At 39.0% G+C, this 13,594-nt stretch overlaps 2 protein-coding genes across 2 annotated transcripts; one reads left to right on the top strand and one right to left on the bottom strand.

Moving 5' to 3' along the window:
• The first annotated feature begins 5,010 nt into the window (after nucleotides 1–5,010).
• Nucleotides 5,011–8,543, top strand: LOC126622939 (probable pre-mRNA-splicing factor ATP-dependent RNA helicase DEAH9). Its single transcript, XM_050291611.1, has 12 exons — nucleotides 5,011–5,408; nucleotides 5,569–5,643; nucleotides 6,161–6,245; nucleotides 6,420–6,504; nucleotides 6,822–6,891; nucleotides 7,005–7,090; nucleotides 7,363–7,432; nucleotides 7,621–7,716; nucleotides 7,862–7,967; nucleotides 8,145–8,191; nucleotides 8,292–8,375; nucleotides 8,481–8,543. The coding sequence occupies exons 1-12, from the start codon at nucleotides 5,181–5,183 to the stop codon at nucleotides 8,541–8,543; spliced, it is 1,095 nt and encodes a 364-aa protein (XP_050147568.1). The 5' UTR covers nucleotides 5,011–5,180.
• An 820-nt stretch (nucleotides 8,544–9,363) lies between these two features.
• On the bottom strand, nucleotides 9,364–12,724 carry LOC126622938 (glutamate receptor 2.7-like). Its single transcript, XM_050291610.1, has 5 exons — nucleotides 12,394–12,724; nucleotides 11,061–12,295; nucleotides 10,658–10,964; nucleotides 10,015–10,382; nucleotides 9,364–9,879 (listed from the first exon to the last, which is right to left on the bottom strand). Exons 1-5 carry the CDS (start codon nucleotides 12,689–12,691, stop codon nucleotides 9,364–9,366), a joined length of 2,724 nt encoding a protein of 907 aa, XP_050147567.1. The 5' UTR covers nucleotides 12,692–12,724.
• Between the last annotated feature and the right edge of the window lie 870 nt (nucleotides 12,725–13,594).

Raw genomic sequence — 13,594 nt, 5'->3', positions numbered from 1 at the left:
TAAATCTGAGATTGAAACTTAAGATCGAAACGATCAACCAATTCAAAATTAGAATTCTAAATTGCTAGAATTGAATAGTAAAAAAACCACTTTTAAAACAATCAACAATGCGATCAATCAAAAGAAGGGTTTTTATCACAAATGGTTTCTGAAATTTATCCTTACCATCAAGATGGTCTCTGAAATTGAAAATCAATCAATGTAGTCCCTGAAAATAGGTGTCGCTAATCAATGTGGTATTTCCGTCACAATTATGTTCAAAATTCTGTTTAGTGTTGATGTGGCACATAAATGGGCACCATAAGATTTACGAGTTTTTATCACAAATGGTCCCTGAAATTGACTCACACCATCAAGATGGTCCCTGAAATTGACCCACACCATCAAGATGGTTCTTAAAATGGAAAATCGATGAATATAGTTCTTGAAAATAAGTGTTGCAAATCAATATGATCATTCTGCCACAATTTTGTTAAATTTTTTGTTATGTGCTAATGTTGGTTAAATAAATAATTAATTAAAAAGTTGTCTAAATACCTTTTTGTATAATAGAATTTTTTTTCTTATAGTAGGACCTATTCCGAAGAGAGATCCCTTTCATAATTCTCAAGGGCACAAGGCTTAACCAAGGCCTAAGATAGGGTTTGGAAACAGTTTTCAACCAACAATAAACGCACCTCAGTTATAACCTCATTATCTCAAGGCAGACCTCTCTTGACACGCCAAACCCTGATATTCTCCCAAACACCAACAAAAGTCAATGTTGATCGGTGATCGGTCAAAGTCAACAGGTTCGGGTCAAAGTCAACTGGTCCGGGACCCCTCCTAGGCTAATTTCGACGTCCTGGATCCGTTTTATATGTACGTTTTCCCAAATTCAATCGTTTGAGTAGAGTTTTATCAATTGGACACTTTATGTACTTAGGTGCGATTATTAACGGTGATTCTGTTCTTCCTATTTCGCACGGCTCTTCGACGACGGAGTATCTGTGAGTGGACTCTTTCTGAAATGCATTTTTTACATGTTCTTAGCATATGCATTCATTAAATGACTTTCGTCACCCTCGGGTCTCGGCCAACACGTGGCCATCCCAATGTCCCTCGGACATCAGGATCGGGGCGTGTCATCTCCGTTCTTTGAGTCACCAAACCAGTAGAGAAGTGCCGAACAAGCTCTCCAAGATTAAGGTTGTGAAGATGTTGATCGCCTAAATGTTAATGGTGATGTCCCATAAGTCGTTGCCAATCAGCCAAGCTGTCACCAAATGTGATCTCGATCCAGGTTCAATTCGGTGAAGGGTGTTGAAGTGTGTAAAGATGGCTGTATTGAGATTTTTTTTAAAGAATAGACATCAAATGAGGTAGAGGAATGTGGACTGGGATTATAGGTGATTGCAGGACTGAGTTTTTGGGTTCATAACTTTTTATTAACTATTAAATTGCTAAACATATTTGTAATTTTTAAAATTTAATTAGACTTGTGCGATCCATTTTTATGTCACATCAGCACATAACCGAATATTTGACATAATTGTGATGGAATGACTACATTGATTTGAGACACTTACTTGCGGGACTACATTGATTGATTTTTAGTTTCAAGGACCGTTTTGATGTCGCATGTCAATTTCAGGGATCATTTTGATGTCGCGGGTCAATTTCAAGGACCATTTGTGAGAAAAAAATGACTTATGGGACCCATTTATGTGCCACATAAGCACTTAATGAAATTTTTAACAGAATTGTGACGGAATGACAACATTGATTTGCGACACCTATTTTTAGGGACTACATTGATTGATTTTCAATTTCAGGGACCATTTGTGATAAAAACCCTAAAAAGAATGTTTTCTCCACAGAGGCAGATTCTTTGCCCTCCCACTTCCCGTGCCCTCCTGTTTTGTGTGGTCACGGTTAAGCTACGTCAACATTATATATATATATATATATATATATATATTTTATAGAGATAATAAGACAAAAAAATAGTAATATAAAATATTGACGTGGCTTAACCGTGACCACACAAATAGGAGGGCACATGAAGTGGGAGGGGCATACAATCTGCCTCCTTTCTCCACATCTCTGTGAAAAGACATCTCAGTTTTCATTGAAACTTGTTTGTTGACTTACAAAGTCAATTGTCATGGTGAGAGAAAGAGAAGTCAAAGAAAGTTTAATTTGAAAAATTTACCCATTAAAAAGTAGCCTAATAAGCAAAAGTCAAATAACACTGTAACTGATAAGTAAAATAAAATCTTATAACTCAAACAAAAATATGAATCCTAGAGGACACAACAATCCGAGGAAATAAATTTAATCGCCCAAAAAAATAGATAAAAAATGTTGCAATTTTACAAAATAACGCAAGTATGAACATTGTCATCACTGAATAAAGTGGAAGGATCAATTGCTATATTTTCATCCATCATCGTCGCCGCCATCGTATCTTGCTGTTGCGGCAGTTGGTTATTGCGAGAAATTCTAAGGTCCGGCTGATATGCCGTCCACATGGTCCGAACACACCCACACATAGAGGACGTTTCCTGTATTCTCTCCCCACCACCCCAAGGGGAGGAGGACAGAAGATCCTGTAAGTTATCAGGATTGCTTCCTTTGACTTCTTTGTCGCCGTCGTTCCCTTCTTTGCCATGATTCAAAGCATCAATGTCACGTTCCGTGTTCTTCATTAGTTGCTTATTTTCATGTTTATTCCCATAATGTTTGACTGCATTCTTAAATAAAGACTTACATATTAAAGGGGTCATGTGGAAAATTTAAAACTCGTAGCAATGCATGAGAGGTGTCCCAACCAAATCCTCTGAACCCATGTGAAAAAGTTAAAACATGTAACAACACGTGATAGGTTTGGAACACTACCACTTGACATTCTTGCTTCATGCAAATCCTTGAACTATTAGCACTATTGGATTCGTCACCACCTTGACATTCCCGTTTCATGCAGTTCAGTCTTTAACTTATATTTCTGCCTACCCATCTCCCCAAACCATCATCATCCAGCACCTCTTCATCAGACAAATCGAGGTCGACAAGTTTTTTGCCTTTGCCACCACCTTTGCTACTTTCACCAGTAACCATGTCCTTGAACTGGTTTTCGAGTTGAATTCGCCAGTTTTTCGAACCCTTTTGACTTCCCCAAAGCTTCGCATCCACTAAGAATTCTGAATGTTTAATCGCCGTGATGAGTTGCTTTTTACCAAGGACCTGTCACAACCAACTTCCCTTGCTCCACATCAACAATCTTACTATATAGTACACCATCAATTTCAGATACAAATTCGGTTAATTTATCTCCACCCCATTCACATGGACACTTGAAAGTCACTTCCAGAAAATATGTATGAATCCGCATGAGCTCTTAAGGAAAGAGAGTGTTGTGCGTGCACGAATGCAATTGCTTGAGGTACAAGAAGCACAGTGTGTACGTAACTGAAATTCGACAAACGCACCTCAAACAATTGTTTATATATATAGTAAACCTAATTAATAACTCTAATTGATGCAAGAATCCTAATCGAAACACAAAAGATAACACCCTAAAACAAGAAACGTAAAACCCAACTTAATAGGGAAATCAAACTTAAAAATACGGAATTAGAAAGTCTTTGTTGTGTTTGACGTTGGTGAGTCGGGTGTCTTTCCCTTTTTTTATTTTTGTGTTTTCCCTTAGCTGTTCCCTTTCCATAACTTTCCTCCTTAACTTCGACCTTAATTAGTTGTAAATTGTAATGTACTATGAATGATACGTCAAAGTAACATTTAGTTTGCTCATTAAGTAACACATGACCAGATCTAAGGGTTGACCGTACGTAGGGCTCTATGCTTCATGGCCTTGATATTATTATTATTATGTTCGTTGGAAATAATATTTATAATATGATCCTTCATTTTTTTTGCCAATATCTAATATTTTCATAGTTTAACGCCTTTTATGTAAACCCTAAATCCTATAAATAAGCTATCTAATGTGAATAATAGATACTCTTATCTCTTCCCATTCTCTTTGTATTCTTTTTTTCTTTTTATATTTTATCTCCAACAAGGATTTGTTTATTGGTAAATTATTTCCATTGCAGTCTTTGGAATGGATTACATCATTAATGGGGCTTTAACTATGCCCACATATACAACAACAACAAAGCCTTATCCTATTAAGGGGTGGTTTGGGAGTGAGGTGCTTAAAAAAACAGCACCCATGAAAAAAAGCTATGAGGGTTTTAAGTGTTTGGTAAACTGAAAAAAAAGCGCTTATTTTGGAAGCTGCTGTGAGAAAAAGCTGAAATCAAAGGAAAAAGCTGAAGCTGTTATTTGTAGCTTTGGAAAACTGGCTTTTTTTTCAAAGCACACGGAGCTACAATGCTCATTTAATGAAAAGACCCACTATTAGATTACTTTTTTTTTTCAAAAGCACTTTTACAAAAAAGTTTACCAAACACTCTGCTGGATTTTTTCACAGCCACTTATTCTCACAGCACAGTCGCTTATTCTCACAGCAGCTTTTTTTAAAAGCACAGCAATACCAAACCAGCCCTAAGTGGGGTAGACTATATGAATCCTGGAACGTAGTGAGTCTTCGGTTTTGTGCTAAGTCTTCCGTTAGCTCAAAGTACTCCATGTTTTTTTTCTGGAAGCCTCTGAGTCTTTCTAAGGATTCCTCTTCAATTGTGGCCACTCTTACTTTACTTTGATATCCTTATTTTTAATGTCATCCTTTCTCGTGTGCCTACATATCCAAAGAATCATTCGCATAATTAAAAAATGTATGAGGGCCCAACTCGACTTGGCCCGCCAAGCCAGAGCAACCGATCCCTAATGGGCGGGCCAATCGAACTCGACTCGAAAAATCAAATAGAAAGCAACAAAAAAGTCCATTAAACGAAATTGTCTTCAACGCTTGCAGAGAGACTAGTTTTTATTGTATGTGAGTGGGCTTAAGGTTAAGACCCAACTCTTCTATTTATCTATGCTGGTTTCGAGTGGGTTGGGGATTAGGCAAACGAACCAAACGGGGAGCTTGAAAGTCCAAACGCGACGGGTCCAGGTGTTGGAGCCCAACAGTTGGACTGCCCTGAGCGCCGAGTTCGAGCGAGCAGCTACCTGTTAAGCTCTAAAACCCCAACGGAAGAAATCGCCGAGGAAAAAAAAGCAAGAGCACAACAATGTCGCAGTTCTGGAAACCAGGGACCGAGAAGCCCCGCCTCGTCGACGACGAAGAGGGCGGCGTCCTTTTCTTCAATTCCCCTTCTGGGTACGCGAACATAGAGCGGCAGAGGCAAAAGCTGCCCGTGTTCCGGTACCGCACAGCCATTCTTTACCTGGTGGAGACTCACGCCACCACCATCGTAGTCGGCGAAACGGGCAGCGGAAAAACCACCCAAATTCCTCAGGTTTGCTTCTTTTTTCTGAAACCCAAGATTGTTTTTCATACCTTTCAATAACCCGAGTGGAGCTTTGGTGTTATTTGTTAGTTTCGAATTCAGAATTTCTATTGAATTGATGAATTGAAGTGAGTTCAAAGTGTTTATGATATGTCTACTGGAATTGCAGTACCTCAAAGAAGCCGGTTGGGCTGACGGAGGGCGGGTTATAGCGTGCACCCAGCCAAGGAGGCTGGCTGTCCAGGTGATTCATTGGTTTTAGCTATTCCCAGTTTATTAAGCATAGCATTGCTTGCATAATTTGTTTCATTAATTTCATCAGGTAGCTATTCCCAGGTTTACTAAGGTGTTCTAAGTCATCTGAAAGTTGTGGTATTTGCGTGAATGTTCAAACCGTGCTTGAAAATCTTTGCATTGAAGATTTCTTATTGCCTGAATTTCAATGTTGAATTAAATGCTTCATCGAACCCTCTTTATCTTTCTTGTTATGCAGCTTTTAGTTTGTAAATACTTTTATAGAGATGTCTTGGTAGAAAGTTACTGGTTCTCCTCTCCTAAGGAAAAAGTGAAACTTTTGGCCGCTTTATTTATTTAAACTTACATCCGAACCCGGTAGACATTAAAGATAAAAACTTTATGAATTTACACAACTGACAGTAAATGTTATGGACTAATATTGATGGCGTTAACTAAAGCTGATTCTTAAGGTTTCCTTTGAGTAACACATTTTTTTACAACTAAATGGTGGTACTGTTCTGCAGGCAGTTGCTGCAAGGGTCGCGGAAGAAATGGGGGTCAAGCTTGGGGAGGAAGTTGGCTACACTATAAGATTTGAAGATGTTACAAGTACAATGAGACCCATTATTAATCATTTTAAGCTCTGACTTTTCTCTTGATGGATTGCCTTTTCACATACCATAGTATCTTTTCACATACCATATCTCTTGTTGGATTGTCTGCAATGCCATTTATCAGATTTGTAGTTCCATGTCGTGAATGATGGTTTTCCTGTTCTGGCAGCGCAGGGTGTAACTATGATAAAGTTTTTGACTGATGGTGTGCTACTCAGGGAAATGATGGATGATCCTCTTTTGACTAAATATAGGTACTAGCTATCATTTTTGTAAAGTATTTACTGCCTTCCTAGAACTGATACAAAAGTGTCTTTGATAATGAGATATGACATACTTGCTGCCCATTCCTTATGGTGTGCAAAGTGAAATTCCATGTCTTTTTACATTGATAGGTTGTGGGCCTGTGGCTTGTAGAAAATTAACTAGGACTTCTTTCTTTTTTCTTTTGTTTTGTATTTGTTTTTGGTGAAGGGGGAGTTATTTGCATGAAAAAGATGGTTATTAATATTATTACTATCTTTCTATTAACTTTCATTTTCCTCACAATCTCTTCTGATTTGGTTGTCAGCATCATAATGGTTGATGAGGCTCATGAAAGGTCTATCGCAACTGACATTTTATTGGGTCTCCTGAAAAAGGTATCAGCTAAAAAATCATATCCTGTTGCCTTACAAAACAACAAAAGATTTTGGGTTTTTAGTGTTTTCTTTTGGCGTTTTTATGATATGTCTGTTGAATCCTGAAATTCTAGATCCAACGACGCCGACCTGAGCTGCGTCTGATTATCTCATCTGCCACAATTCAAGCAAAGTCGATGTCTGATTTCTTTCAGCCCAGGTTTATTTTTAGCATTTGATCACATGATTTTGTTCTTTCGTTCTTTGGGTTACTAGTATACAATTGCCTGCTTGTGATTACTTAGTTTTCTGTGGATTGTAATCACTGCCCTGAAAAGTGAAAAGTTGGCAAATTTATATTCACACTGTTCTTTGTCGGGGGTAAAATACACCTAGAAATTCTGCCATTACATTTGTCTGTGTATATCATGAACATTTGTGTATAATAAACTTGAAACGTTAGTGTTGATATCTTGTTTTATGGTAAACCAGAAAAAGTCGTCGCAGACCAGACGGAGAGGATCTTGGACCAAATATGGAGCCTGCAGTCCTATCAGTTGAGGTAAGTTCCCGAAAGATAATGGTTCTCTCTGTCTCTCTCTCTCTCTCTGTCTCTCTCTCTCTCTCTCTCTCACTCATTCACTCATCGCAGAAGAAACTTTATATGGCGGTGCAAAAAGTTTCGAGCTTACTCTACTGTCAGTTAGTTATATAAAAACTGAGACATCAACAAGTTCTTTTTGTTTTCAGGGTAGAGGGTTTAATGTACAAATTCATTATGTAGAGGAGCCTGTCTCTGACTATCTTCGGGCTGCTGTGTCAACTGTATTATTGATCCATGACCAGGTAGCTGATATTTGGATGACTCTAAAATTTTTCTTTGTATAACGAAATGACAGGTTTTCAGTTTGTTACATTCATGAACATCCTGCATGTGTACATGCATATATTTTCAGTTCTACTACCAAACCTTACTGATTTTATTGTATAGGAACCAATGGGAGATATTCTGGTTTTTCTTACTGGTCAAGATGCTATTGATGCTGCTGTGCAGCTGATTACTGAAGAAGCTCAAAACCGCGGAAAGAACTCATCAGGTGCAGAATCTTTAGCAGATTTATTATTAATTTATTACTAATAGTAAATATTTGTTTTAAAAATCCAAGTTCCAAATAGTGTAATTTGGAATAGTAGGGTTTAGGGTTTAAAAATGTAAAGTTTAAGATTCTGCTACATGCATCAATTTTTATAAGGATTGTGTCTTCATGTTTCAGGATTGATGCTTGTGCCGCTCTACTCAGGACTTCCACGTGCTGAGCAGGTTTGCTACACTTTGTGTGCTTAGATGAAGTAGACTATTCTTGCTGGCTTGCGAATTTCTTTCAAGTTCTGATTTTGGCCTCTATTTTTCTGCTTTTTAGGAGCTGGTGTTCACTCCTACCCCAAGAGGGAAGAGGAAAGTAGTGATATCAACCAATATAGCAGAGACGTCAATAACTTTGGAGGTAACGCATAAGCTAAATAGGATGATAGCCGTAAGACTTAAGTTTTCACTTTGAAGCAATTAGGCACTGCATCATCATCTGGCCATATTCCTTTAATTGGTACAGGGCGTTGTCTATGTTATTGACAGTGGGTTCTCGAAACATCGCAGCATCGCGCGGGCATTTTAGCTAGTAAAGTCAAAGGAATTGAATCGGTTGGGTTGATTTTGGTTTAGGCGTGTTGTATTGGATTGGATTGTAAGGCATTCAATTTCTGGTGGATTTTTGGTCTGATGAGGATGCTCGGGAGTAGTGGAACTTGAAGTGGTGGAGTGCTCCCACCAGTGGCGAAGCCAAGAATTTTCAAGAGGAGGAGCGAAATTTAAAAGCATAATAGATTCCAAAAAAAATGTAGGCAATCAAATTCTTTTAGATAATAGACAATATTAATGTCGTTAATAATTTATCAATACAAACAACTTGCAATTGATGTTGACAATGCTTCATGTCCTGAAATGGTCGCATAATAGGCTCATTATCAATAAAAGCATCTCAATATAAAAATCAAACTATCACACAATTGTTGTACATCTATTGCAATATAAACATCTCTCTCAATAAAAGCAAAAACATCTCTCACATAATAAGAACACTAATATCATTTTCCTCACAAAAGTTTTGTATATCTGAATCAAGTTCTCAAAATCATCATTTCTCAAGAATTAAAGAACAAAATATAAAATAATTTTAAATACTAGAAATAATAACAAGAATAGAGAACAAACAATAACAAACATCAATCTTTTGTATTATAATTTTAAATACTAGAAGTAATAACAAGGATTGAAAAAGAACAATAACAAACATCAACCTTTTGTATTTCTATAGTCTAAACAAATGAGAGAGAGGGAAAAGAATTAAAATGGTGCGCTGATAGTGCGTTTCTAAAAGAAGGCCACATCAATAAAATTAAAACTCAGTAGCGCAGCGCCCCCAAATTTCAGCAGGTTCAGAAAGATCGTAGGGGCCGAATTCTCGCTTTCATGGCGATTTCCGACGATCGGAGGGGCAGCCGCCCCTCATTGCCCCTATGTAGCTTTGCCAGTGGCTCCCACCTTGGAGAACTCCTTTCTTCTGCGTAATGTGCTAAAGTTGGAGCTCTGGTTGGAACATTAATCTCTCTATTGTAAAAAAATTTTGCCATTCTAACTGCCTTGTTCCAAAGCGTTTCTCCGCTCGCGCACGGACTTGCACTGCCTTGTTCTGCTGCCTCTTGATGCTGAAACCTCCTCAGCCGGATAGTAAAAGAGAGCAGAAAACATAAGGTGGAAGTAGCAGCTGATATTACATAGAGGACTGAAAAACTGTTGAGGGTCAAGCTTTCTGGTTCGTTCAAAGTTGTATTTCTTGGACACTTCTTGGGAGTAAACCATTCATTTTGTAACTTCTTCACATCTCCATTCTGCAACAGCTCTATAATCACCTTTGTGAAATCACGCGCTATTGGAGAACCTCTCTGGAATATCTGCAAGGTGAACACGAAAGCGATTTTATTAGTTTCGCTATGTTGGTCAGAAATATGGTAACTTCTATTGAGATATTTTCGACCAAAAGTTTGTAACCAGTTCTATTTATGCATATTTTCGTATTTTGTACGCACAAAGCTCAAGCCTCCAAATCTATAGGTGGGTGCAGTGGCAGTATATCCTTTGCAGTTCTCATTCATGAAGACTTCTGCATATGGGAGTTCAAGAAAGGCGGCCTCTATAGTTTTGTTTTTGAATTCTTTCGGGTAGTCGTATTCACTTTTCACTTCGATGATGTTTTTGAATCCAAGGACATTCCGCAGGTACTCAATGACAAATGAGTCCCCGTCGCAACCAACTTTCAAGTTGGTGTCGATGTATGGTGCATTCGGTTTCATTAGCTGAACGGTGAGCATAGCGGTGTAGCATGAGGTCAGGATCAGTACAACAAAGAGCCAAACTGCGACCACCACTCGCGTCAAGTTGCTGTAGATTTTCTCTTCTGTGAAATAAAAACATAGGTTTACAATGAGGATAAGATCAATTCTCAAACAATTTTAAACCCCGACTATTTTCATAGTTAGGCTTGTCCTGAAAATTTTAGATCGTCATTGGTAATCATACATTACAAAGAAGAAAAGAGTGGTAGGGGCGTTTAGAATGGCCGCTACAAAGCCAAATAGGGGCGTATGTCAGGGACAATCCACCCCTCGCCTCTAAAGAAGCGCTTCTAATACTCACTTTTTTGGTAGCGAAATGTACAAAATTGGTACTTACTGTGAGCAAAGAACAAAGAGGAGAAGATGAACCAAGTTGCTGTGCCAATCTGATTCTTCAAGGGGCCACCGAATGCTGGATTCAACGGGCGCTCCAGGAAACATATGATGAACACTGTGTAGATGAAGATGGAACCAGTCACCACCCACATTTGCCATGTGAAACGTTTCATAAACATCCATGTTGATTTTTCGGTTTTTGCTGGAACTATCATTGACAAACCAGACTCCATATATGGCTGAGTGAATTCCACCTTGTCCAGCCGGTCAGCTAGCACGGTTATGTCACCAACCACAGCATCATAAACCTGCAAGCATACAGTCAAATCAAAACCAATGAAAGAGCGAAACAGTATTTAAATTCATATTTATGAAAAAAATAGAAAAATAAATGATGGTTTTACCTTTTTATGGACTTGTTCCACAAGATCATCGTACGAGCCATTGAAAACTTCGAATTGATACGGCATAAAATAGTTCAAACGATTTATGACCAAATCAAAAATTGCAATGCAGAAACCGTCGACATACTTCTTATCTGAGTCAACCTTCACAAATTTGCTGAAGGAAGTTTTACCCGGCACCCCAATTCTCATTGGCTTCTCAACAGTAGGCATTGCCCAGCCTTTCGGGGCACCAGTTAGGTTCCCGGGCCAGATTACTCCACCAACATCACTGAATCTGTATTTCCCGGCTTCATCCAATGAGAACCCAACTTCCGGTTTCCAATAGTTCAATTCTTGGAATCTATTCTCATCCAAAATATTTACAATCCTGAAAACTGGAGAGTACAGTACCTCACCGCCGTTTAACCGCATGTTCGCACTCAAACCTGTATAACTGCTCAATACGGTTTTCAACACCTCAAGGCTAATTGTGTTGTCAGTCATTTTTCCTATGGCCTGTGAAATGATTCCAATAGCATCATATGCTCGAAGAGCGTAAATTCCTGGCTGGGCGCTATTTCCTTCTGAATACTTCGTTTGGAATTTCTTCCGGAAATTTGTATAAGAACTAGTATTATTGGCATAGTAGGTCCTGATTCCCAGGGTGCCTTTCATGTCAGAGGTGTGTTGAGGGTCAAGCAGACTTGCAATACTCTCGGTGATGATCCAAGCTGACTCTTTTCCAACAAGTCCCATCTTCCCAGCCAATCGAAACAGATTAGTCACCGTAGGCAACGATGACTGGAGAATGATAAACACCCGAGACTGCATTTTGGGAAGCCTCAACATCTCTTCTAGCTCAACCCAATTTGGATTAGACAGCGAAGAAATCTGCGGAAGAACCAAACGGTGCTCAATCTTTGAACCGACATCTTGAAGCGCCTCGGTCAAAAGAGCTAGCATCCCAACATCGCCGCCATAGCCGTCATCTTCGTATACCACAACCACCTTTTTCCAATGGTAGGCTGAAACTATATCCGCAATGCATTTCATCTGAGCAGAACCATTTGTTGCCATTCGTATCAAAGATGGCCATCGGCGTTGCATTAGTGGCGGGGTTATAGAGGGTGCTGCAAATGAAATCACCGGAATTTGAGCATGGTTTCCGACAAGATCAGCTACTTGAGCTGCTTCCTGCCATGTCTCCATGCCAACTATTACTTCTACTTTCTTTTCCTTTATCAACTCTTCAGCTGTAACAGAAATTAAAACGAAAAATCAGCACTTATACATGTCCAAACTAATTAGCTATTATAAATACCATCATGTCATGTGTTAACTGCTTTCTCACCAACAGAAGCAGCAAGAAAGGGGTCTCTGCCGGAGTCGGGAAAATGAAGGATGAGCTTATGAGTCTTTGAACGGTTGTTGAAGCTCTCAGCTGCGATCTCCATGGCGGTTTTCTGCTCTTTTCCAATACGAGAACTAACGTTAATGACTGCGCCAACGTTGGTGACATTGGTTCTACTGCCAGCTTCAACTCCATAGGAGAGAATGGTGAGAAAGTAGATGATGAGCCTGGGAAACAGAAGCCAGAGCCTTTGGACTCGATTCGCGCTGGTGGGACAGGCAGACATTTCCGTTTGCATTTTGAAGCAACAAATAATGACAGAACACGCTCTATGTAACTTGTTTATAGATGACATTTTACGTATGTCCTACGGCATATATAAGGTTGTGTGTTAGAAAAAACGCTTTAGTAAATTTTCCAGGAAAATTTGTCCTTGACTTCGTCTGGCATAGTGAGAACTTGGCATACCAATACGGTAAATTTTTAGTTGTGATGAGAACACGGATGGTACACCACGTGTTTTTATATAAGTGATGGAAAATTTTAATTTTTAAGTTATTAACATTTTAACACACATATCCCACCATTTATATAGGGACACGTAATGTACCACCTCGTGTGACGGTCACACTGAAAAATCTCTCTACCAATACATGTGACTTGATCTTCTATGAACAAAAATTTAATTTCCAACTTTACCCTTCAAGTTTAGGAATTAGGGTTTAGGTTTAGAGGCAATCGCCAAGGCTCCAAGCAACATGCATGCGTCTCTTTTTATTTTTTAGCTAATTACAAAAGGTGTTATTTGGGTTGGGTTAAACCGAACCTGCTCAGAGTTCAACTTGACTTTCAATTCGATTGGTAAGGTTAGAATTAGGAAAAAATTTAAATTCCCGATGAAGGGTTAACATTGGGTTCGCCTATCAACCTGCTTAACTTGTTTGCATTGCACACACAAATACACTGTTGAGGACTGAAGTCATTTCTCACTTATTGTCCAGGCTCCGTTAGTTGCTTACGCATCAAAAGTAGGAGATCTCTTCTAAAAAGCAATTAGGCCGACTCTCAAATCAATTATTTTCTCACGATTTTGATCAAGGTTCTAAAAAACGTTAGGCGCTAGTCGGGCGGCGGGCTAGCGCCTAGGCGGCTAGGTGGCCTAGGGGGGCGCCTAGGCGACCTAGACGGATTTAGGTAAATT

The sequence above is a fragment of the Malus sylvestris genome, chromosome 5, assembly GCF_916048215.2.
Source record: "Malus sylvestris chromosome 5, drMalSylv7.2, whole genome shotgun sequence".
Lineage (NCBI taxonomy): Eukaryota > Viridiplantae > Streptophyta > Magnoliopsida > Rosales > Rosaceae > Malus > Malus sylvestris.
Note: the sequence above shows the minus strand (reverse complement) of the source record. Positions and strands in the feature narration are given on the sequence as shown.

Coding starts and splice junctions, on each gene's coding strand:
- LOC126622938 (XM_050291610.1), bottom strand. CDS start 12,691: ATGCAAACGGAAATGTCTGCCTGTCCCACCAGCGCGAATCGAGTCCAA. Junction 12,296..12,393: donor CTTTCTTGCTGCTTCTGTTG/GTGAGAAAGCAG, acceptor TTTCTGTTACAG/CTGAAGAGTTGATAAAGGAA. Junction 10,383..10,657: donor CTCTTTGTTCTTTGCTCACA/GTAAGTACCAAT, acceptor TTTATTTCACAG/AAGAGAAAATCTACAGCAAC.
- LOC126622939 (XM_050291611.1), top strand. CDS start 5,181: ATGTCGCAGTTCTGGAAACCAGGGACCGAGAAGCCCCGCCTCGTCGAC. Junction 6,246..6,419: donor AAGATTTGAAGATGTTACAA/GTACAATGAGAC, acceptor CTGTTCTGGCAG/CGCAGGGTGTAACTATGATA. Junction 8,376..8,480: donor AGACGTCAATAACTTTGGAG/GTAACGCATAAG, acceptor TAATTGGTACAG/GGCGTTGTCTATGTTATTGA.